The sequence below is a fragment of the Leishmania braziliensis genome, chromosome 32 (genome assembly GCF_000002845.2).
Source record: "Leishmania braziliensis MHOM/BR/75/M2904 complete genome, chromosome 32".
NCBI lineage: Eukaryota > Euglenozoa > Kinetoplastea > Trypanosomatida > Trypanosomatidae > Leishmania > Leishmania braziliensis.
In genome coordinates this window covers 1,408,790-1,429,483 of record NC_009324.2, presented here as the reverse complement: position 1 = coordinate 1,429,483, position 20,694 = coordinate 1,408,790, and the positions used below count along the sequence as shown (strand labels likewise).

Sequence of the window (20,694 nt, the reverse complement as noted above, 5' to 3'; positions counted from 1 at the left end):
CCGGGGGGAGGCACGAAAGGGGGGCGGGTGGGCCTTAGGGCGGTGGGCCTTTTTCAAGAGGAGATGGAGAGCGGAAGTAGCACCGACGGGCAGAGTAGCGGTGCCGCTTCCGCTGGCCTGAGAAAAGATATGAACCCGATCGTCTTCTCCCCGACCTCGACGCGCTGCCGTGTCCCGGGGAAAGCGCACAGAGACGCGTAGAAGGTTCACACAAGGCAGTGGTGAAAAAAGTGGCTCTCCGCAGGGGCTGGGGCACGCTCGCCTGCTGGCCTAGGGAGAAGAGAGCGCGAGAGTTAGACGTCAGCACTCAGTGTCCAAGAGGCATACCTTCGCCATCGTATGTTTGGGAGTGCATATAGAAGCTGACGTACACGCATGCGGCGTCATTCCGTTGCACAGGAAATAGAAACAGAGGAACGCTAAGGGTGACAGACAGCACTGCAAGAAAAAGAGAAGCAACGCCGGAGACGAAGATAGCTGAACGTTTGCTTGTATGTATACTTGCGTGTGTGTGTGTTGGCGCGCGCGGTTTTTCGGCGGCGTATGCTGCTGTTTCCTCCCTCGAATATTTGAAATGACTGCCCGTGAAGGGAAAAGAAGCCTCTCGAGAAAAGCAAAAAAGAAAACGTGAAAAAGACGCACAGGCATGCCAGTAATGTCCGCATTCGCACTTCCCCATGCCCCTTCGTCGCCCCTGGAAGACCTACACGAGCCCACCTACTCACTCCCCACACAGCCTACCTCGCGAGATACAAAGGGGGGTGGCTAGCACAAGGCGCGGCGATATGATGTGTCACTATGACACACGGATCAGCAGTCGACAGGTAGACCAGGTGATACGACGGCGGTGAGAAGTGTGGAAGGGGGGTAGTAGCAGGAGGCAGGAGCGGTGGTGGAAGGGGGCATAAAATATGACACAGGTGAGGCAGGCGTTGATCAATGTGTAGCGAAACTCAAAGAGAAAAGGAGGCATGGAGCCGCCACCGGACACACACACACACAGGAGAGTAGAAATGGTGTATAGAAGGGCTGCGGGGCAGCTGCGTACGCAGACAAGGCCGTTGAAAAGTGCAACCGCCGATACGAACGGGGTTCGTCGCGTAAACGTCGTTGATGAGGTCTGCGACGGCGTGCGCGTGTGTCTGCACACCTGTGCGATGAGGATTTCTTTATTTTTTCTTGAGTGGACCGCATCAAGAAATAAGGAGGGGGCGGGTCTGAGCGCCGTTGTTGCCCGAGGCTCCCCCGATTCAGTGACGAAATCGTCATCCCAACTCTCCTCCTTCCTTCGATTGGGTGGAGTCGTCGCGGAAGGGAAAGTCGCGCGTATTTTGGTAGACTCTGCACAGATGTGGCTGTTTGCCCTTTTCCTTCAGCAATTCAACGATCAGCTGCATCTTCTTGTGCTGCTCATCGCTGGCCATGTCCACCACTTTTGCCGGTAATCTGCCCGCAGGGTCCATATCCATTGTCATGATCACCGTCATGGAACCGTCTGGCTCCTCCAGCCCCAGCACCGAGTAGTTGTACACATGGCCCAGTTCGCTGCCTTTCTTTAGTTCCACTTCATCTCCGGTGTAGTCCACGCCGCATTGGATGAAGGCCATAAGGCTGTCCGTGCGATCTGCGTCGGCCGCCTCGTTGTTAAGCCCAGTAGGACGAATCCCGAGCTCCTTCTGCTGCGCCGGTGTGAGAAGAGCCCCAAGGGTGGTGTAGGTGACCATCTGCCGAGGCGACACGAGGGGCACCGGCGATCGGTAATTCATGCGTTGCACCGTGATGTTGCCAGCGATGCGTTTCTGAACGTGGTTCTGCAGCAGCAGCCTATCATACTTGTACATGCAGCTGACACTTGGTTCGTCGTCAAAGTTCTTGTCATCTACTAAGATGGCCTCTAGAGAACCTGTGTTGCAGTTCGGCACATGGGCGGTGAACCGCATGGCCTGCTTATTGCAGTTCTCGCTGAGCTTCGTCTCCCACAGGATGTCATACTCGACGTCACGCTTCCGCACACTCCAGCCGCTGGAGAAGGCGAACTTGATGCAGGAGGTGAGGATGCGGTTAAACGCGCCCTCGCCGATGCCTAACTCCGCCATCTCGCGCCTGTCCGCGTCGGTGAGCTCTTCATTTGGTTTTATCGCCGCCGGAGGCTCATGATTGGGTGTCCTACCCATGGTAGTCGTGTGCGAAGTGAATAAGAGTAAAAGAGTCAGATCGCTTAGACGAAAGCAAATGAAGACGAGACGAGATACAGAGAGAGCGCACCGCTGCGCGAGGCAAAAATGTGTAGAGAGAAAAGGGGGAGACAAAGACAAGCAGCGGAGTGATGTTGGGTGAAGGTGCTGGTGTATGAGTATGTCTTCATGAGAAAGTGGGTGAATGCTTCCTTGCAATCTTCTCTGCACCTGTGCAACAGCTGAACCAGCGTTGGCACGCAGTTCCGTGGAAGCACAGAAGCAGCGTACATGTACGGAAACACTGAACGCGCTCCAACCCATGAAAAGGCACCGGCAACTCCCTCTCTTTGGCTCTTCGCCTCCCACACACACACCTCTGTTCTTTCAACTCCTTCGCGGACTATTTGAGTCGCTTGTCTTTGAGAGCCAACATTGGCGAAAGACAAAAACCTTCTCTCGTGATGCACCTCTCAGCGTCACCTCCGCATCATGGAGACATTGCACACACCAGGGAGCACAAAGCGTAATTCTTTGCCACAAGGCGTCACCCCAGAGCGATCACCTCCCTTACTTCGCCACCGTGAGAACAAGAGAAGAGGGAGCGGGCGAGAGATAGAAGAAGAAAGAGAAGGCTGCAGCGAGGCCATGAGCGCGTCAACGTATTCGACTCAAGAGGCCCCACCTCGGGCGCCGGCGTGTGAGCGATCCTGCCGCTTAAGCCGAGGCCACACCAGCTGGGACAGTGCGCGTCTCCTATGCAAGCGCATCGATACGCGGGTACGCTGTGCTTTCGGCGCTGCCGAGAGGGCGGCGCCACCTGCACCCCCCCCCTCCCTCCCAAGCCTCCAGTCTCACCGGGCGGAGGCACGAAGGGGGGCGGGTGGGCCGTAAGGTCGCTGCGCCCTTTCTCAGAGGAGATGGAGAGCGGAAGTAAATATTTCACGGAGCCTATTGTATCTGGAGATATAGGCAAGGCAAATGGCACGTCGCAACCTCCCTTCCCTTCACCCCGACATCACCGCTTCCCGGGAAGCATTTTTGGTAGTGCGACGTGAGGCACACAGCCCGCGTCCTGCATTGTAGAATCAAAGCGGTGTGGCCATATGGTGGCTCACAGCGGTCTGCAATGTCCTGAAATAAATGAAAAAGGGAAACCGTTGACGCTGGAGAAACATTGGTTTTGTTGGGTAGACAGATGAGCAGAGCGGTCCGGCTCTCATCTGCCAGGACGCGTAGCCATGACTGCCTGCCCCTGTATGTGGTCCACGTAGTTGGGGAAGGGGAGCGACTACATGCTAGGTTATCGTATCACCCTTAATCGTGACGTCATGCAACTATAGTAGCACTTGTCGCAACCGCATGTATTGGTGTGCATAACCATGATAGATTGCCCCCATCGAACATACGAGAGGCTGACCCACTGGTTGCGAGTTTAAGGGCATGTGGGAGAGGGACAGTCGAGGAAGAAGGAGAGGCACCGAAAAGGGGGGAGGCAGCTCCTGGTGTGGACAAGCAGCGGTAGGCAGGTGAGACGCGTATCCGCCGCGGCAAAGGCGCACCGGTTCACACAGCAGACAGCAGTGGGGAAAGGGGACGAAAAGGGCGTCACTCCATTTTAGTCCGTTTGGGACTGTTGCAGGTCTGAGAGGCAGACAGAGAGAAAACCAAAAATGGTATGCAACTGTGCAGACGCCGGTGCTGGGTGATGCCGCAGCAACAGCCGCAGCAGCAGTGGCAGCCACATCGGTCAAGTCCACGCACAAACGCATGTGGTTCGTCTTTTTTGTTTTCCGCCCCGTTTCCTTGTGCGTTTCCCCATACATGCGCGCGCACAGTGGTGCCGGGTGTACCGTGAACTGGTGAGAGTGAAGACGATACGCGCCGCTCACCCTCGCCCTCATATATTGGGCTATAATGCTGCGTCTGCACCGCATAGCCAACGCTCTGCGTTGACGTCCACCTCTGCATGCCGCCTCTCCACATGAAACGCAATCCCGAGAGAGTCACAGAACTGGTGCATGTGGCGTGTTGCGCTGCGTGCCATTAGTGTGACCGACACCCCGGCACGGCCAAAGCGACCGACGCGGCCGCACCAGTGCGCGTACTCGAGCGCAGTAGTCGGCTGTGCGAGAATGACGACATGGGTGAGGTGCGGCAGATCGAGTCCGCGCACGTTACTGCAGTGGCACGTGATGAAGCATCGCCGCGATGACCTTAAAGAAGAAGACGAGGCTGCCAGCGAGTCTGCCGCGCATTCAGCCGGTGATAAAGCCGACGGCTTTTGCGCCGGTGCCTGTGACGCACTCGCCACGGCGTGCATGGGGGCGGTCGCGCTCGCCTCGCGCTCAAGGCGTCGAAAGAGGCTGGCAGACTGTGGCGCAGAGGAGCAATAGTCCACATCGCCTTCCAGCGCTTCGACCTTCCGCACGGTACGCTGAATGAACTTGAGTGTCTCGGCACGGCGCCGCCGCTGCTGCTGCACCTCCATCGTGTAGTCCAGTCGCTCCACGAGGTAGTCAGCGCACCGAGCGTCACCTTGCGAGCCGAGGATCTGCAGCGCATCTGCCTGGCCTGGGAGCAGGACGCAGTTGATGAAGTCCTCTACATTGGCACAGTCTGGTAGAATGAAGAGGATGTAGTCCTGATGCTCCGCAGTGGCAGCGCAAGTGGCGTGCGACGATTCGCCATCCTCCGCATCGCCTTCGCTGGATGCCAGCGGGTGCAGACTGGGGCATGTCGTGGCGAGCACTTTTGCGAGACACAGTCGCTGCTCTTGCTGGGTGTCAGCTGTGTAGAAGAGATGTCGAATCCCATGCGGCACGGCAGCACGGGAGACCGTGCGTGAGACAGCGGCCAGACGTGTGGCCGACTCCCTCGCCTCTTCGAACACCCGCGCCGTGCGGTCAGCCAACAGATTCTTCTTCATGTAACGTCGAATGTGATTCACAGTCGATCCGGCAAGGGTGGCACTCGTCAAGACCACCTGCACAGGAGCCTGGTACTTGGTGTAGCGGAACAGCTCTCTGAGTAGCAAATTTCCCGCAGCGCTCGGCCGCGTCGACGGCATCACCTCGTCCACCTCATCCACCACAATGAGGTCAACCGTGGAGAGGACCGGCATGAGGGAGAAGGAGTAGCCTTTGTTGTTTTTACGCTGCTCCCGCTTCTGAATCGCAGCGCGGCGGCGCTTGTAAAAGCGCCAGAGCACATCCGGCGTTGTAACCACGATGTACGGCCGGTTATCGATGGTCCCCAGAATTCTTGCCGTCTCGTTCTCATCCCGCACGAGTTCCTTCGTCAGCCGTCGGTACACGTGCTCCTCAGTGAGGTTGCCCGTGGCGGCGAAGGCTAGGCGATCGTCATTAGGGTACCACCACATCTCCTGCAGCCACCTCTCCACCTGCCAACACAGATAGTCGTTGCTAACAAGGATAATAGTGGAGAGAAGCCTCATGGGCCCATCGCGCATGAGTCGCGCAATGACACCGAGACACAGCGCAAACGTCTTCCCTGTGCCGGTGGGGGCACAGACAGCGACGTCCTGCTTGGCGTAGAGGTGTTGCAGGATGCGGGCCTGCGCAATGGTTAATCCCTGAAACGATGTGGAGGAGGACGGCAAAGATGTTGGGACGGCTGCCGCGGTGGAGAGGCTGTGGTTGGTGTCAAGGAAGTGGTGCTCCAAGTAGCGGACGAGCTGCGTCGGGAGCCCCATGCGTTCGGGGTCGACGACAGCTACCGGCTTCTGTGCTATATCCTCTGAGCTGCAGGTGGAGACAGCTGTACCATCCAGCAGCACATCGCTAAGACGCGTCACGTCGCGCAATGGGACTGGTCGCTTTGGAGTGAAGAGAATTGGGCGACTGTCGGCAGTGCGGAGGTCGGTGAACTCCTCCGGTACACTCCGGAAGCGCAGCGGCAGCCGCTTCTCCGGACGCCAACGCAGCATGGGGCGCTTGCGAAGCATCGTGAGCTGCTCTGCACACGCAGCTGTCTTTTGCTCTTCTGTCTTGCCTTATAAGTCGAAATTCAGAGGTACGCTGTCGCTGCCTCCGTGGCGCCGTATCTCTTGGAAGAGGGCGTGGCACTCTCGCGTGTAGATTGAACGCGCCCAAGAGGTGCACAAACCAACAGCGAGCGAGAAACAGTGGGGAGAGGAAGAAAGAGGAGCCACAAACCCAATGCGTACGCTCATCCTCGAGCACAACTGGGTGCACGTGAATCTGAACTAGCTTGAGCAAAATGGGAGGCCAAGGTGACCCGTTAAGGAGGTGTAAGTGGGATACGAACTGGGGAAAAAAAAAATAAAAAGAGGAATGGAAAGCGGAGCACAAGGTGGATGCAACAATGCGTATGCGTGTCCGTATGTGCTCACATACGTGTGTGTGTGTGTGTGTGTGTCAGTGCTCAACACATCTCTTCTCTCCGAGGGCGTCTGGGCGCACTGAAGGATACACCAAATCGAACGAAACAAGTGGCGGGCGCAGAGAGAGAGAGAGAGGGAGGAGGAGAGGAGCACACCAAACAAGAGACAAGGACAAGAAACGCACAAGAGATGAGTAGCAGAGACTCTTTCGTCACCAATCATCTTCTTGTGCCTCTCTCTCTCTATATCCCTGACCTCAGGCCTCCTCCGTCCTCGGGACGACGGTGTATGTCAGTCACCCCAGCAGACTGCAGCAGCGCACCCAGTGGATGAGAAGATGCAGAGGTGGAAACACGACATTGCAGCCGTGGAATCGCCATTCACAGACGACCTCAGGTCCCGCAGTGGGAGGGTTTTACCGCTGCACAGGCGGGGGCGTATGTGCTTTTTTTTCCCTGCTTGGAGCGAGTATTTGGTTGGAGAGGTGTCTTTAGATGTACTACTGCTACTACTGCCGACTGCTTCCTGCTCAGCACTCGACTTGGTGGTGGTGGTGGGGGGTTAAGAATGCGCCACACAGCGCGGCTATCCAGCAGGCGGAGACAATCTTCGAATGCGCGGCAGTCGCATTGTCCCACAAATCGGCTGCGCCCCGTTGGGTGTGCACCACTTCTCAGCACCGGCCCCTCTTTTCTTGTGAGTCGCTGCAATGCTCTACTCGCCCTCTTCCTCCTCGGTGGTCTCGGGCGTCTCCATGGAATCAGACGCCTCGGCAGCCGCATCTTCACTAGCATTCTCCACTGACTCCTCCGCATCCTCGGGGGCGGCGTTGACAGGCATGTCGTTACCTGGCTGCCACTGTGGGCAGCGGTACCGCATCACCTCCAGAGTGGCGCAGCCGTGGTACACGGCACCGGAGCAGGTGATGTTGAGCGCGGACATGAGTTAGCGAGGGAATGTAGGCTGCGTAAAAGTACGAAAAGGGGGGAGACGAAGAAGCACTTCAGAGGAGGATGGACAACGCGATCGCGTGAGCTGTGGAAACGCGCAGCACCTTCGCCGGCGTGTTCGAGATGTAGCGATGTTGGTGGTAATGCCGAGGAGTGGCATGGAGGGGAGGCTCGCTCAGCGAGTGAACAGAAAAGAGTGGAAGAGATGGAGAAAACCGAAGTAGAGGAAGGCGACACGAGATACGCACTTCAGCAGGCGAGTGGGGAAAGACGTCCGCGCGGAGGCACGTGAGGACTGCCAGAGGTGCATATGCGCTTTCCCTTTCTTTGCCTTTTCCGTGCTGCTGCTGACGCGGCGTCCGCGTCGAGTTGTGTACTCTTTGCAGAAACCCTCTACGGCATATATTAGAGATATTGGGAGGTGCGGAAAGTGGATTCAGGCGTACACCTCATTCCCCCCTCCCCCACCTGCCTGGGCACGAGACCGGTCACCCTACGTCATCAACCCCGGGCAGAGAAAAGAGAGAGGCTTCCTGCTTTTTCAGCCACGCCTTCATTCTGCCACGCCGCATCAGCTACACCCCCACTCTGCGCACCAGCCAGTCGCGAGCCCACCGCGGGGGGCCAGCCAAGCAGTCGTAGACACGCGGCACAGCAATGCGCCGACCCAGCCACGGGAGCACCGCCCCTGCCCTAACCCCTATCCGTCCCCTTCTCTCGAAGGTCGCCCCGGCACAACGCCATCCAGTGCCAGAGCGCCCCACGTCGCAGATACTTGACGCGGTCACCACCAGAAGTGGTTCGGCACTCACAGGGAAGGGGGGCTCTGTCTGGCTTATCCCCCACAGCGGGGGTGCGGGACCCTGTGATACCACGCACTGAGGTGCCCCCCCCCCTATCCGAGCCTCAGGGATGAACAAAAGGTAAGGAAAGGAAAGCGCCAAAGAGAGGAACAGTCTTCTCTGCGATGCGCTTGCGATCGTCTCAAGTGTTCTTGTCTCGGGTAAGCAAGCGTGGAAAGCAACACAGCAAACAGAGCATCGCTCACGTAAGCGCACAGAGCTGTACAGAAATATTCTGTGCAGAAAAAGAGCGAATAAAGCGAAACACCCTCAGCAGCATCGCGCTCATGGCAAGGCGGCGGCGCACCGAACACGTCAAAGAAGAGAGACTAAAAAGGGGGGAGTGAGAGCAAGTACAACATCAAAACGAGTGCGGAGGGGGGGAGGGGTAGGTGGGTGGGAGGAACATACAGGATACTGCAACATACCCGCATCTCCCTCTCTCTCCCTCTTTCTCCTTCTCGCGCTGAGGTCTAGCAGCGCGTGTCATGTGCAAAAGTAGTCAGCGCAGATACAAACCTACAGAGACAAGGCCACCATACCCGCATGACGAGCGTATCGAGAACAAATGTGTGGTGCCTTGGTAGCATTATTGGTAGAGATAGTCGAAGTACTGCCACGAGATCAGCGGGGCGTGCACCGACACCTCGGCAGCGGAGGTGTAGAAGTCAAAGCTCTCGTCCATGGCACCTTGCGCCTCGGCCACGACGCCAGCGCCAAGGTACGCCTCTGGCATTGCCGCGTCGGCTTGTATGGAATTCACAAAGTGCCGCCCAGCCTCCTGCAGTCGATTGTGGCGAGTGTCAGACGGCAGGCCAGGCTGTGAAGCCTCCAGGAGGCGCGTCACGCCGAGCAGCACATGCCCCTCCCCATGGTTCGGGTATGCCTCCACCGCCGCCAACAGCGTCGATGCAACAGCATCGAACATCTTAGGCGGCAGCAAATGCTGTGTCCCTGAGTCAGGGGAAACCAGCGATGCGCCACATATGCTCTCTGTAGCGCTGGAGGTCAGTGGCAAGCCGGGAACCATACGCGCCAGGTCAGCAGAGGCGACGGTGTCGAAGTTCAGGATGGCCAGTAAATTGATATCACGTACCAGCGGTACAGACAGGCCGCCGGCGTGGTGAATGTGCTGCGCCGCGATGCGCTCCCTGAGACGGGCCAGCGAGAGACGCGCCTGGCTACACTGCAGGTCGGCAAAAGAGCGCCGGCAGAGCATCTTACTTTGTGTAATGGCAGCCGTTCCCGCCTCTGTGGCGACCTCTGCCACTGTCGTGCATCCGAGTCGCGTGGCGACGTGACCCAGCAGCGCCCAGTGCCCCACAACGCGCCGCTTCAGCTCGTCGGAGGAGTGCTTCGGGCCCCCCTCCACGTCCTCGTCAGGCGCGCAGTGCGTGCACAGCCCTTTCAGCGACTTCTTCTTGAGACCCGCCTCCTCTGCGCTGGCGGCCTCGTCGCTCAGCACTGCGATACGTGCCATGGCAATTGCCAGCTCCGCCGCCGCCGCCGCCGCACCCTTGCCGTGCCCATCAGCGGACTCTGGCAGCCTGCACTTTTGCAGCACCGCCGCGTGGACGACAATACCGACCACGTCTTGTGGGTACGCATCGAGCAGGTGCGTGACAGAGTTGTTGGCGCTGTCGTAGTCGCCTTCTACAGTGTGCAGGAGTGTTAGAAGAAGGAGCCCCATGTAGCTCTTCGGGTTGTGCTTCAGCACAACCGTTAGCTGCTGGTGGGCGTTATCTGAGGCGCCTATGCCCACCAGCATCCATGCCATGCGCAGCATGTACCCAATCTCCTCCTCAAGGAGCGTCTCACGCTCGAGTAGCTCTTTGCTCGCTACATCGATGACGGCCAACGCGGTCTCAAAGGCCGTGGTGCGACTGTTGACGTCGCGGCTCGTCGCCCCCCATCGCACACAGGCCATCGCCAGGGTGCTGGCGGTCATCGGGCACCGGTACGCCTCAACTGCAGCGCGAGCCAAGCGAACGGCTGACTCTGCGGCGGTAAGCCGGTGCGCCTCTGTTGCAGCCACCGCGGCAGCCGTGAGTAAGTAGGCGGCCTGCAGACGTTCAGCTGACGGAGGCTCCTCTTCGACGGCAGCGAAAGTGCCGGCGCCGATGCCGTCCTCGACCGCGTTACCTTCTGCTCCATCAACTGCGCCGTCACCCTCCTCAGGGCTGAACCCTGAAGCCTTGGCCGCTGTCGCCATCGGCGCCTTGGATTTGGCACTGGTGCAGTTCTTGGCATCCTCCTCTAACAGCATTGCTGCGGTCTCCTCGCACACCTTCAGCATGCGCTCCTCCGCCTCACCGCTGCCGCTGCTGGCGATGAGGAGATGCGAGGCAAACTTCAGCCATTCAATAGCACTCTTCGGTGCCGACGACTTGGCTGGACTCGCCGGGGACTCCCCCTCCTCTTTTGAGGACCTTCGACGCTGCGGCACACGCAGCGGCTCCAAGAAGGAGCGCTTTGCATGTAGCCTCTTTGGCTTCTCTGCAGACATGGGGCACACTCGGGGATGTCTGTGCTGTAGGCGTGCCCAGGTAAGAGCGTGGAAAAAGGGAGGACTGGGCCACTCACCCACTCACAATCGATCGATACGATACGTCTTTGTGCAGGTGCCTGTCTGCCTGTGCGCATGTGCAGAAGACCCCTCTTGGTGGCCCCTGTTCAGGTTCAGAATCCAAAGCCCCCACTCTACCGTTGACGCGCAGAGGAAAAGAGGAAAAAAGGGGGGCACGCAGAAGTGCGCAGGTGTACTGATATCGCAGGTGTCGCAGAGTGCAAATTCACGCCGTTGGTATTAGTGGGGGTGAGGAGGGGTAAAATAGCACATGCGAGCCAGCGGTAGAGAGGGACGTCAAAGGGAGAAGGGGGAAAGGATAGCATGAAGAGAGCGAGGAGAGCAAGAGAGGTCGGTGTGCGTGTGTGGGAGGGGGGGGGGGTGAGCAAGCGGAGCAAATCCCACGGCAGTAAGAGGGTATATACACCAGTAGTCTTCGGTGTAGTTGACAGCGGGTACACCATTCTCACTCATCGACGCGCTTGTCTGTGATCCACATAGGAAGGCACGCGCCGAACAAGAGAGCGCGGCAATCTGGAGAGAGACAATACCCAGTGCTGTGAATCCACCCATCCTCATTCCTTTGCCTTACCCCTCCCTTCTCCGATTGCTCCAAGGATTACGGCAAGCATCAACCCAGCGGCAGTGCGACACCTCTTGTTAGATATCGCCCGCTTGGCCTCACTCACATAAGCGTTGCCTCTCGGGCTCTCCCTCAAGTGAGGAGAGCACTGGTGTGCGTAGAATGCGGCCTCTTAGTCGTTTTCTTGGCGATAGTCTGTTATCACGAGTAGGCTGTGGAGTTGCGAGCTTGCTGAGTGTGAAATTCTCCCGTCGTGCGACTGTGGCACTACGTGTACACGCCAACACAAGCACGAAACGAGTGAGTGCACGCACCACCGTCATCCAAATCACTCCTCCCCCTCCCCTCAAGTCACACGGAATTCGCTCTCTCCACGCATTAAACCCAGACACGCTCGTTCATCCTGACGTCGAGTGGCACTTGGCCTGGAGGGGCCGGCAAGCGCACCTCCCGGCTATCCTCGAGCGCCACCACCTCCAGTCGCTCGTTCACCACGCCACTGATGAGAGAATAGCCACGGTAGAGGGTATTGTGCACCGCCCTCGAAAGGGTCAGCGCCTCCTCCACAGACGCCATGCGCACCAGTGCACAGCCGGTGAAAGCGCCAGACAAGTCGTCCACGGAGAGTCGAAGCTCCGAGACGGTGCCGTATTGCTGCAGCAGCACCTTCAGCTGGTCTTCCGTTGTCCAGTACGGGAAGCCGTCGAGCACAACGTCTGGTACAAATCCCGCCAAATTGGCCTCTGCGCTGTCGCTCTCGCTCGTGGAGGAGGAGGAGGAGGACGAGTCAGAACTGCTGCTGTCGCTTCTGCCCACATACTTGCCAGCGCCTTCCTCCTCTGATAAAGACGTGGACGATGTGGCGGAGCCGCCAGACGTGTCGTCAGCGGCGATACCGAAGACAGAGCGGCGCTTCATCTTCCGCCTCCTCCGACGGGGCTGCGCTCGCGCGCGCTTGCGCCGTTTCTCAGACGCTGCGGAGGAAAGCGCGACAGCGGCCGACGTTGCACTTGCGATGACGCGAGGGTCGGCTTGGAGACGCCACACAAACGCGTGCTGCCGCATCCAGTTGTTCACGTCTGCCAAGCAGTGGGTGTTGCTGCCCCCGCCCACTGTGGCGTCGTGAAAAGCTATGCAGACAAGCTCCTTGCAGTACGCATGGCGAACCGCATGAAGTGCATTCTGATGGGAGTCGACAGTGATGATGAAGTCCTGCACGTAGAGCATGTCACTAGCCTCAGTGGATGGGAAGAGCTGGAGCAGCGCCTCGGTGGCGGCCTCACCAAGGTACTGCACGTACTGCTGCACAGGTGTTCGCTGTAGTGCCGTAACATCCACCTGACCGTAGCGGCCAAAATACGTGTTCAGCGATTCCTCATTAAGCTGGTGGGGGTGCACCATACGCACGTAGAGGTGCGGTGTTTCACCAAAGTGCGGAGCCGCGCAGTGCGCGTGGGCTGTGGTCGAGGTCGGGCGGAGGAAAAAAAGCGCCTTCGACATAAAGTCCAGCACAGCACCTACAGCAGCGGTCGTGGGTGGCTTTGCGGGCTTGCTGGCCGGGGAAGCACTACCGGATACCCGTCCAGAGGGAGGGTCTTCCACTACCTGTGGCAACAGCGGCAGTTCTGCCAGTGTAGTCGCGGCGATGGCCGGGCCCGCGCGCTGCGGGGTCAAGGAAGTCGATGTGGCTTCAAGACTCCCCGAGGGAGCGGTGACAGCCTCTTGCGTTGGTGTGCCTAACTCCAGCTTGCTGAGTGGAGAGGCGCCAACAAGGCGGGACACACAACTCCCTCGATCGGTGTGGTGCTCCGGGAAGGCAAGGAAAGAGAGAACAAGGCGCATGTTATCAACATGGTACCGCCGTGCAACAGGCAGTTCCCCTGTGGTACTGGCGCTGGCACTGAAGCGCCGATTCAGCGACAGCAAGATCGCGCGTGCCAGCTGTCGCACAGCAGGGTGCAGCGACTGGTAGAAGAGCGGGTAGCACATCACTTGCGAAACAAAAACTTCGTACAGCTGCGGCAGCATGTGCAGCTGGCGTGCCAGCTGGTAGTTCTGAAGATCGCAGGCCGCCAAGTCCATCATTGCTGCGCCTGACCTGTGAAGTCCCGCGCACCTTTGCGCTTTTTCTTCAGAGAACCGGTAGCGTGCCTCACCTGTAAGTACAGCGGTAGATGTTAGTATCTGCAGGAATACCTCCCTTACTTCGCTACCGTGAGAACAAGAGAAGAGGGAGAGAACGAGCGGGCGAGAGATGGAAGAAGAAAGAGAAGGCTGCAGCGAGGCCATGAGCGCGTCAACGTATTCGACTCAAGAGGCCCCACCTCAGGCGCCGGCGTGTGAGCGATCCTGCCGCTTAAGCCGAGGCCACACCAGCTGGGACAGTGCGCGTCTCCTATGCAAGCGCATCGATACGCGGGTACGCTGTGCTTTCGGCGCTGCCGAGAGGGCGGCGCCACCTGCACCCCCCCCCTCCCTCCCAAGCCTCCAGTCTCACCGGGCGGAGGCACGAAGAGGGGCGGGTGGGCCGTAAGGCCGCTGCGCCCTTTCTCAGAGGAGATGGAGAGCGGAAGTAGCACCGACGGGCAGAGTAGCGGTGCCGCTTCCGCTGGCCTGAGAAAAGATATGAACCCGATCGTCCTCTCCCCGACCTCGACGCGCTGCCGTGTCCCGGGGAAAGCGCACAGAGACGCGTAGAAGGTTCACACAAGGCAGTGGTGAAAAAAGTGGCTCTCCGCAGGGGCTGGGGCACGCTCGCCTGCTGGCCTAGGGAGAAGAGAGCGCGAGAGTTAGACGTCAGCACTCAGTGTCCAAGAGGCATACCTTCGCCATCGTATGTTTGGGAGTGTATTTGCGTGAAACAGTGAAGATGTTTAGTGCACGTGTAGCCTTACACCTATTCACCAACACAGCATGCCCCTCACCCCGCTGCGCGCACAACAAGACTTGTACCTGGGTAGGAAGCGCCTTGAAGAAGAAGCGGAAGGGAATAGGAACCAGGAAAGGCAGTGGAAAAGGGAGAGAGAGAGAGAAAGGGGGGCGCACAAGAACAGCAGCGGAAAGGGACGATACGAAGAGCGCAAGTAGGGGTGAGTGGGTTGAAGTACGAAGGCCAGCGTCTGCGCCGGTCCTTGAAAGGTGAAAATCAACCTACGCTCAGGGGGGCATCTGACTCCACTGAGCAGAGAGACGGGGGAGAGGCTTGGAAAAGAGGGGAAAAGGGAGAGACATGGGCGCGTAGCCATGACTGACCACAGCATCTGCACCCATGATCCCTCCCTCGTCCCTCTCGTCCTTAGCTTTGACGCTCCTTTGCGCAGCAGAAGAGACGTGCCACCATGACGCCTTATCGCTTGTATGGGTAGAAGAGGGGGAGGGGGAGGGAGGAAAGGGCCATCAAGTGCGCCTTCACGTCTTCTCCGTTCTGCTTTGATGCTCCTTTCCTTCGGCTCTAGGCCTTACGCTCGCTTTACACGACTTAACCAGACGACCAGGGCGACTGAAAGGTCGGCCGTGACATCCCTCCAATGGCAACAGAGGCGGGAGAGGCGCGTCCGCCACGGAGTGCGGCGTCCTCGCCCCTTCACGCGCGCCATCGACGCCCCACAGGCTGCCCCACCTCGGCCACATGAACATTCACGCGCGCACATTTCTTTTGGAGAGCAAAGTAGTAGCCGTCACACCAGAGTTTCAGTGGCACTAGCCGTACAGAGCCTTGCGCATTGCTCCAGAGGTCGCCATCCACTGCTGAGTTGCGGCTGTCAGTGCCTGAGTCAGCAACGGACAGCGGCCGGTATGATGCACACTGACAAGCGCCTCCATCTCGCTCACCACCACTGTGATCAGGCCGTCCGCAACACGCTCCTCGATGGCCGTGGTGTCCGTCACGAGTCGCACTTGAGCGCCCGCCAAGAACCCGAAGGTGCATGCCACCGGCATGCATGAGAGCTGCACCTGGCGTCCCTCGATAACGTCACCGTTGGGCAGTCGTGTCCGCGGCAGGTGCAACTTGTGAAGCGCGGCGAGGGCTGCGTGGAGACTGCCAGCACGCAGCCCTCCGTCAAAGCTTAAGAGAAGGACATTCACGTTCAGCACCCAGCACGCCTCACCCTCGTAGATGCTCAGCTGGCTCAAATCAAAGCAGCCGTCCAGCACAGTGCTAATGTAGCCCTCCAGCTGCCGTTGCGGCAGATCGGTGCTGCCGCTAGTAACCATGTACTGGAAGGAGCGGTAGTTACTGCTGGCTGCACCACCACTCAAGTGCTCGGCAAATGGTGCCTCAACACGCACATTGAGTCGGCCAGCCGCAGGCTGATCGGGGAAAGGGGGACCCAGAAGTCCCTGCACGGTGCATTGTATGCACGTCCCGTACGCGTCGGTGTACATGACAGCGGCAAGGCTTTTGCTATCGGGCCCGGTACTGGCGCCCGCCATTATGCCCTTTTCGAGGTTTTGCGGGCATCCGTCCGCCGCACCAGCTACAGAAGCACTGCCGAAGCGCTCCTCGCGTACAATGGTGGGTAAGCGGCAGGCGTCAAAGGCGCGCTTGTCGATCCGCTCGCCTCTTGCGAGCAGGCGGGACGCATGAGCGCTGTAGGCTGTCGGCTCCACCGAGCCGGTGTTGGGTGCAAGAGACATCCTGCCGCGCCGCTGCAGAGCAAACGTAGATACACACAAGCTCAGGGGTATGAAAGGAACTGTGTGTAGCACACTGTGAGGGAGGTGAAAGAGGGAAGTGTATGGCGGTGCAGAGAAAAGAGTTGAATCCGAGTAGTGGAGAGCGAAGCAATAGGTGACCAGGTCAGCGGTGCTATGGTGCCAGGGTACATGGCCCACGCTTGCTCCCGAGAACCTGCAGAGGGAAGCAAAGACCACGCGTACCGCGTTTGCATGACTACGCAATGCGTGTCCGCCATCGCCCCGCACACTCCAAATACCACGAGAAGAAAAAGAGGGGAGAGACGCGAACAAAGGGGGAAAGGGCGGCTGGTCCGTGTGTGGGGGTGGATGGGGACGTTTGCGCGATGTGCATCCAACGCTGCCAGCGGACGCCATCGGCCAACTACTGCGGATCGAAACACGGAGGAGCGAGAGGGAGGAGTGCGCATGCGCTTCCACTGTGCTTGCGTTGTTTTGGTTGTCGTCCTTTCACTGCTTGCTGCATTGTGGTCGCACCTCTGTGCAACGAGAGCAACAGCATAAGCGCAAATGAGCATGAGAAGAAGCACAACTACTAATCACATACGCACACGCTCCGCGTGCACACGAACACACAAGCATGCAGAGTCCGACCCAGGCTTCGATGTTGGTCGGCACAGTCAAGCGGATTCAGTTATATACACAGATACATATATACACACACACACAATGAAGGTCAATGGAAAAGGTAGGGATGGGAGGAATGAAAACAACGCACTCAATCTCGCACGGAAGAGAATTGAAAAGACGGGAAAAACATGGCTGTACATCGGGAGTATTGTGCACACTAACAAGCAGAAGCACGCACACAGGGAAACAGACGCCATGCGTGGGTTTGCTTCCTCCGTTTGCTAGAGGAGCAGCTGTACTACGCCTTGCAGAAAGAGGTGAAAAGAGGGGCAGCTGGGCGAATCAGAAGCCCACGCTAGTGGGATGGCGGGTACGTTCGTGGGGTAACAAGTGCGCGCATCGCGATATGCCACGAGACGGCGCGCGCAGGCCATCATAAAACAGGCGATACAGAGAGAGGGAAGGGCTCATGGTGAAGATGAGAGAAGTCGGGATAGGAATGTGAGCAGGGGGGGGGGGGCAGATAAAGAGAGAATAGGGTGGAGGGAACGCAGAAAAACTAGAAGAGAGAGATACATGCATTTGCATGGCTATACACACGTGCACACGCTGCGAGAAAACCACCCCTACGCAGGCGCACACACAACTATGCCTCTACAGCACGACAGCAAATCGATAAATAACTATGAGCGCTCGTGAGAACCCCACGAAGACACGGGTGTCACAGCTTGAAAACAGAAAGGCGAAGAAACGAAAACAAAAGTACTGCTTCGAGAGACTGCTTCTCCCTCCATGCCACTTGTGCATGCAGACATGTGATTAAGCAGCTCGAGCGCCGCCTTCTGTTTTGGTTGGTGCATGTGCGACTCTCGCCAATGGCGACAGCAGCTGCGAGAAGAGGGTGAGAGAGAGAGAGAGAGAGAAGAGAAAGAAAAAGGCGATAAGTGAATAAACGCAAACGCGCACTCGAGTGCACGCATGTGTATACACCGATAGAACAACACGCACAAGCACGCATGCACACACACGCACGATCCACCACCACGCGTCTTGTTTGAAACACAAAAGAAACGACAAAGAAAACGCTGAACAAGACACCGCCAAAGATGCGCACAAGCACAACGGAAAGTGAAAGAGAACGACTGCTCGGCTGAGTACCGAGCCGAAGCCTCAGAGAGAGAGAGAGAGAGGGGAAGAGAGCAGATGAGCGAAAAGGGCAAATAAAAAAAAAATAAAATACTTAAAAACTGTCAACCATACGGCCATCACCCACCCCCTTCCGACCCTCTTCTGCTCTCCTGCCTTTCTCTTGTCGGCTTCCTCCTCCTCCGCCTACCACATCCCCCCTCTCTCTCTCTCACTCACCCACTCCCAATCATACGCAAATCACAGCTTGTGCCCGCACTCGGTGCAGAACTTCTGATCCGGTGTAGAAACCTTGTTGCCGCAGCCCCCACAAAACTTCGCTTTGCCCATCGCAGAGCCCACACCAACCGGAGCTGCCGGTGTCGGCTTCGGACGCTTTGGTGTTGCAGCACCGGTGCTCGGCTGCGCGAGCAGTGCCTCGCTCTTCCGCGCTGCCAAAGGTTTGTTCCGGTCGATGCAACAATCCTCGTGCCTCTGCACCCGCTCCGGCACAAACGTACGCCCGCAGTACGTACAAGGCACAAACTTCACCTCCGCCAATTGGCGCTGCAGCTTCAGCCGCGACGGAACCTTCTTGAAGTGGGAAACGTTGTTCAGCTTAATCGTTTTCGCGCTGTTCCGCTCCCCCTCCACGCCGCTGCTGGGGTCGTCTCGCACAGCAGCGTCATCCTCGACGTGTGTGTCGTGCAGGTGCTCCCCGGAGGAATCTTCCGCCTGCTTCGCCTCTATCACCTCAGGCATTCCAGTGGTGCTTGGGTCGCTAGGCGTCTCGTGCACGCATGGTCGACTGTCAGCCGCGAGAGAATGCGGCTTGCTCTCTGAGGAAGGTGAGTAATTGCCGCCATTGTTGCCGTTGCTGTTCGCGTGCTTGTCTGCGCCCGAGGACGAGGAGGGCAGCGACAGCACCGCGCTCGGCTCCATCGAAGCTGGTCGGCTCAGCACCAATGAACCAAGCATATTCGGTTCAGCAACCTCCATCACGACGGGGGAGAGACGCCGCTCAGTGTCTGCAAACGGCGAGGGCGGATCCGTGTCCTCCACATCCACCTCTATCCTCACCACGCTTTCATCGCTGTCCTGGACCTTGGCCACGGCAGCTGCATTGCTCGGGGCGTGAACAGCGAGAACGTGAATTTTCAATGCGCTCTTGGCGTGCCCCGGATTCTGCGGCGGCGACCCATTCGTAAGTGAATCCCTACCATCGGAGCCCTCCTCCTCCTCCTCGGGGAAGTTGCGTCTCGACATGGTGTTGCTTGACGGCTTGTGAGACGGCGCCGCACTAGGCGACACGTCATCGGCACCGGCGCTTGCAGGCACCTTGTATGCGACTGCCGTACGAGCTGGTCGGGGCTTCACCAAGGCGGGGGCGGCGCTCGTATCCGCCACCGACGGTGTGGCCACAGAAGTCACTGAGTGAGCGGCCGCTGAGGCCCGTTTTGACGTTTTTCCGGGCCTACAACTCCTCAGGTGAATCTGCAGGCGATCTGGTAAGAACGTGCGACCGCAGTTAAGGCAGGGCGCGAGCGACAATTCATTGAATGCATCCATCTGCAGCCGGTTGTACAACTCCACCTCCCCCAACGATGCCTGCTTTCCAACGCCGCCACCACCCATGCGGCCGGCCCCGGGGTATCCCCTCCCTGTGGGGAGTCCACCAGCCGCCTCCGCGTTTGCCATGTGCGACTTCATCATTCTTTCGTGATCCCCGGGGCTCAACGGTTTCGGGCCGCGGACAGCAGGGTCTCCCCGTTCCCAGGCGATCAGACGCTTCAGGTAGCACTGGGGTCGGTGAATGTCAATGCTGGCGGTGCCGAACTGCAGCCCGCACAGGTAACAGACAATAAATTTCGGTACCTGCCCAGTGCTGCGGCGTTGCCCCTTCGCTTTTGGCTTTCCACCCGCTGCAGCGGTGGGTGTTGACGCTTTAGGTCGGAGGTGCTTGCGCTCATTATCGAGGAGCTCTTGCAACCCGCGTGTCACAATCAGGCCGCTGCCCTCCTCCTTGCGCCTACCAGCGCCTGTCTGGTGAGCGCCGTCGCGTGGCGTGGTGCCCAGTGATCCACTCATGCGTAGCGCAGTGGCAGCGTTGCTGCCGAGCACACTGGGTGCAGTGGTCACCCGCATCGCGCTCATCGAAGCCGTACTCAATGCTCCTCTTTCGCCTGTATTCGATGGATGCGGGGAAGAGGAGGGGAGTTCTTCTACTCCTACTCGTCGCGGATCGCCTCTTCTCTTGCTTCGAAAAGTGAGTGTTTGTAAAGGGAGGGTAGTCTACGAGCAGCAATGCGTGTAGAAACTCTGTTTTGGTTTTCTGCCTCTGCCAAGCAGACGTCCGTGTGAGACGATGGCTCGTGAGCGCGGAGATGAGTAAGTAACGACCAGTACACTCCACAGCCGAATGGAAGCGCGTTGTCGCGGTCAGTAAAAGGAGGTGAACACTCTGCAGAGTGATACGACCCCTCACACGTGCACACACCCAGCAGTTATGCACGCAACGCGCGTGGACTAAGAGAGTAAACATATGTACGGGGAAAAAGAGAGAAGAGAACAGGTTAGGGAGCCGGCTGTGCATGTTCATCCGCTTAGGCGAAGACGACTACAGACACCTACAAGAGGGGTCCTGTGTGGGTCCATCTGCTGCCGTGACAGTCGCCATCGAGCCGCACCTTACATCATCAAGGAGGGAAAAGGTGAATAGAAATTTTTCCTCGCACCTTTCCTCAGCCCGGTGGCCTAATTCCGAAAGGTGCACAGGCGCTTGTAGGCTGCTTGAATCCGCGTGAGACAATGGGTTGATGC

At 58.4% G+C, this 20,694-nt stretch overlaps 6 protein-coding genes across 6 annotated transcripts; all 6 read right to left on the bottom strand.

Moving 5' to 3' along the window:
• Positions 1-1,265: 1,265 nt before the first annotated feature.
• LBRM_32_3790 (conserved hypothetical protein) lies at positions 1,266-2,174 on the bottom strand (the record flags this gene model as incomplete). The annotated part of the gene is made up of 1 exon (XM_001567678.1): positions 1,266-2,174. One exon carries the CDS (start codon positions 2,172-2,174, stop codon positions 1,266-1,268), a length of 909 nt encoding a protein of 302 aa, XP_001567728.1.
• Positions 2,175-4,086: 1,912 nt separating this feature from the next.
• LBRM_32_3780 (putative DEAD/DEAH box helicase) lies at positions 4,087-6,141 on the bottom strand (the record flags this gene model as incomplete). The annotated part of the gene is made up of 1 exon (XM_001567677.1): positions 4,087-6,141. The coding sequence occupies one exon, from the start codon at positions 6,139-6,141 to the stop codon at positions 4,087-4,089; it is 2,055 nt and encodes a 684-aa protein (XP_001567727.1).
• A 2,780-nt stretch (positions 6,142-8,921) lies between these two features.
• On the bottom strand, positions 8,922-10,838 carry LBRM_32_3770 (conserved hypothetical protein; the record flags this gene model as incomplete). Its single annotated transcript, XM_001567676.1, has 1 exon — positions 8,922-10,838. One exon carries the CDS (start codon positions 10,836-10,838, stop codon positions 8,922-8,924), a length of 1,917 nt encoding a protein of 638 aa, XP_001567726.1.
• Positions 10,839-11,859: 1,021 nt separating this feature from the next.
• On the bottom strand, positions 11,860-13,563 carry LBRM_32_3760 (putative RNA-binding, protein; the record flags this gene model as incomplete). The annotated part of the gene is made up of 1 exon (XM_001567675.2): positions 11,860-13,563. The coding sequence occupies one exon, from the start codon at positions 13,561-13,563 to the stop codon at positions 11,860-11,862; it is 1,704 nt and encodes a 567-aa protein (XP_001567725.2).
• A 1,617-nt stretch (positions 13,564-15,180) lies between these two features.
• Positions 15,181-16,119, bottom strand: LBRM_32_3750 (putative exosome-associated protein 2; the record flags this gene model as incomplete). Its single annotated transcript, XM_001567674.1, has 1 exon — positions 15,181-16,119. One exon carries the CDS (start codon positions 16,117-16,119, stop codon positions 15,181-15,183), a length of 939 nt encoding a protein of 312 aa, XP_001567724.1.
• Positions 16,120-18,135: 2,016 nt separating this feature from the next.
• Positions 18,136-19,962, bottom strand: LBRM_32_3740 (conserved hypothetical protein; the record flags this gene model as incomplete). The annotated part of the gene is made up of 1 exon (XM_001567673.1): positions 18,136-19,962. One exon carries the CDS (start codon positions 19,960-19,962, stop codon positions 18,136-18,138), a length of 1,827 nt encoding a protein of 608 aa, XP_001567723.1.
• Between the last annotated feature and the right edge of the window lie 732 nt (positions 19,963-20,694).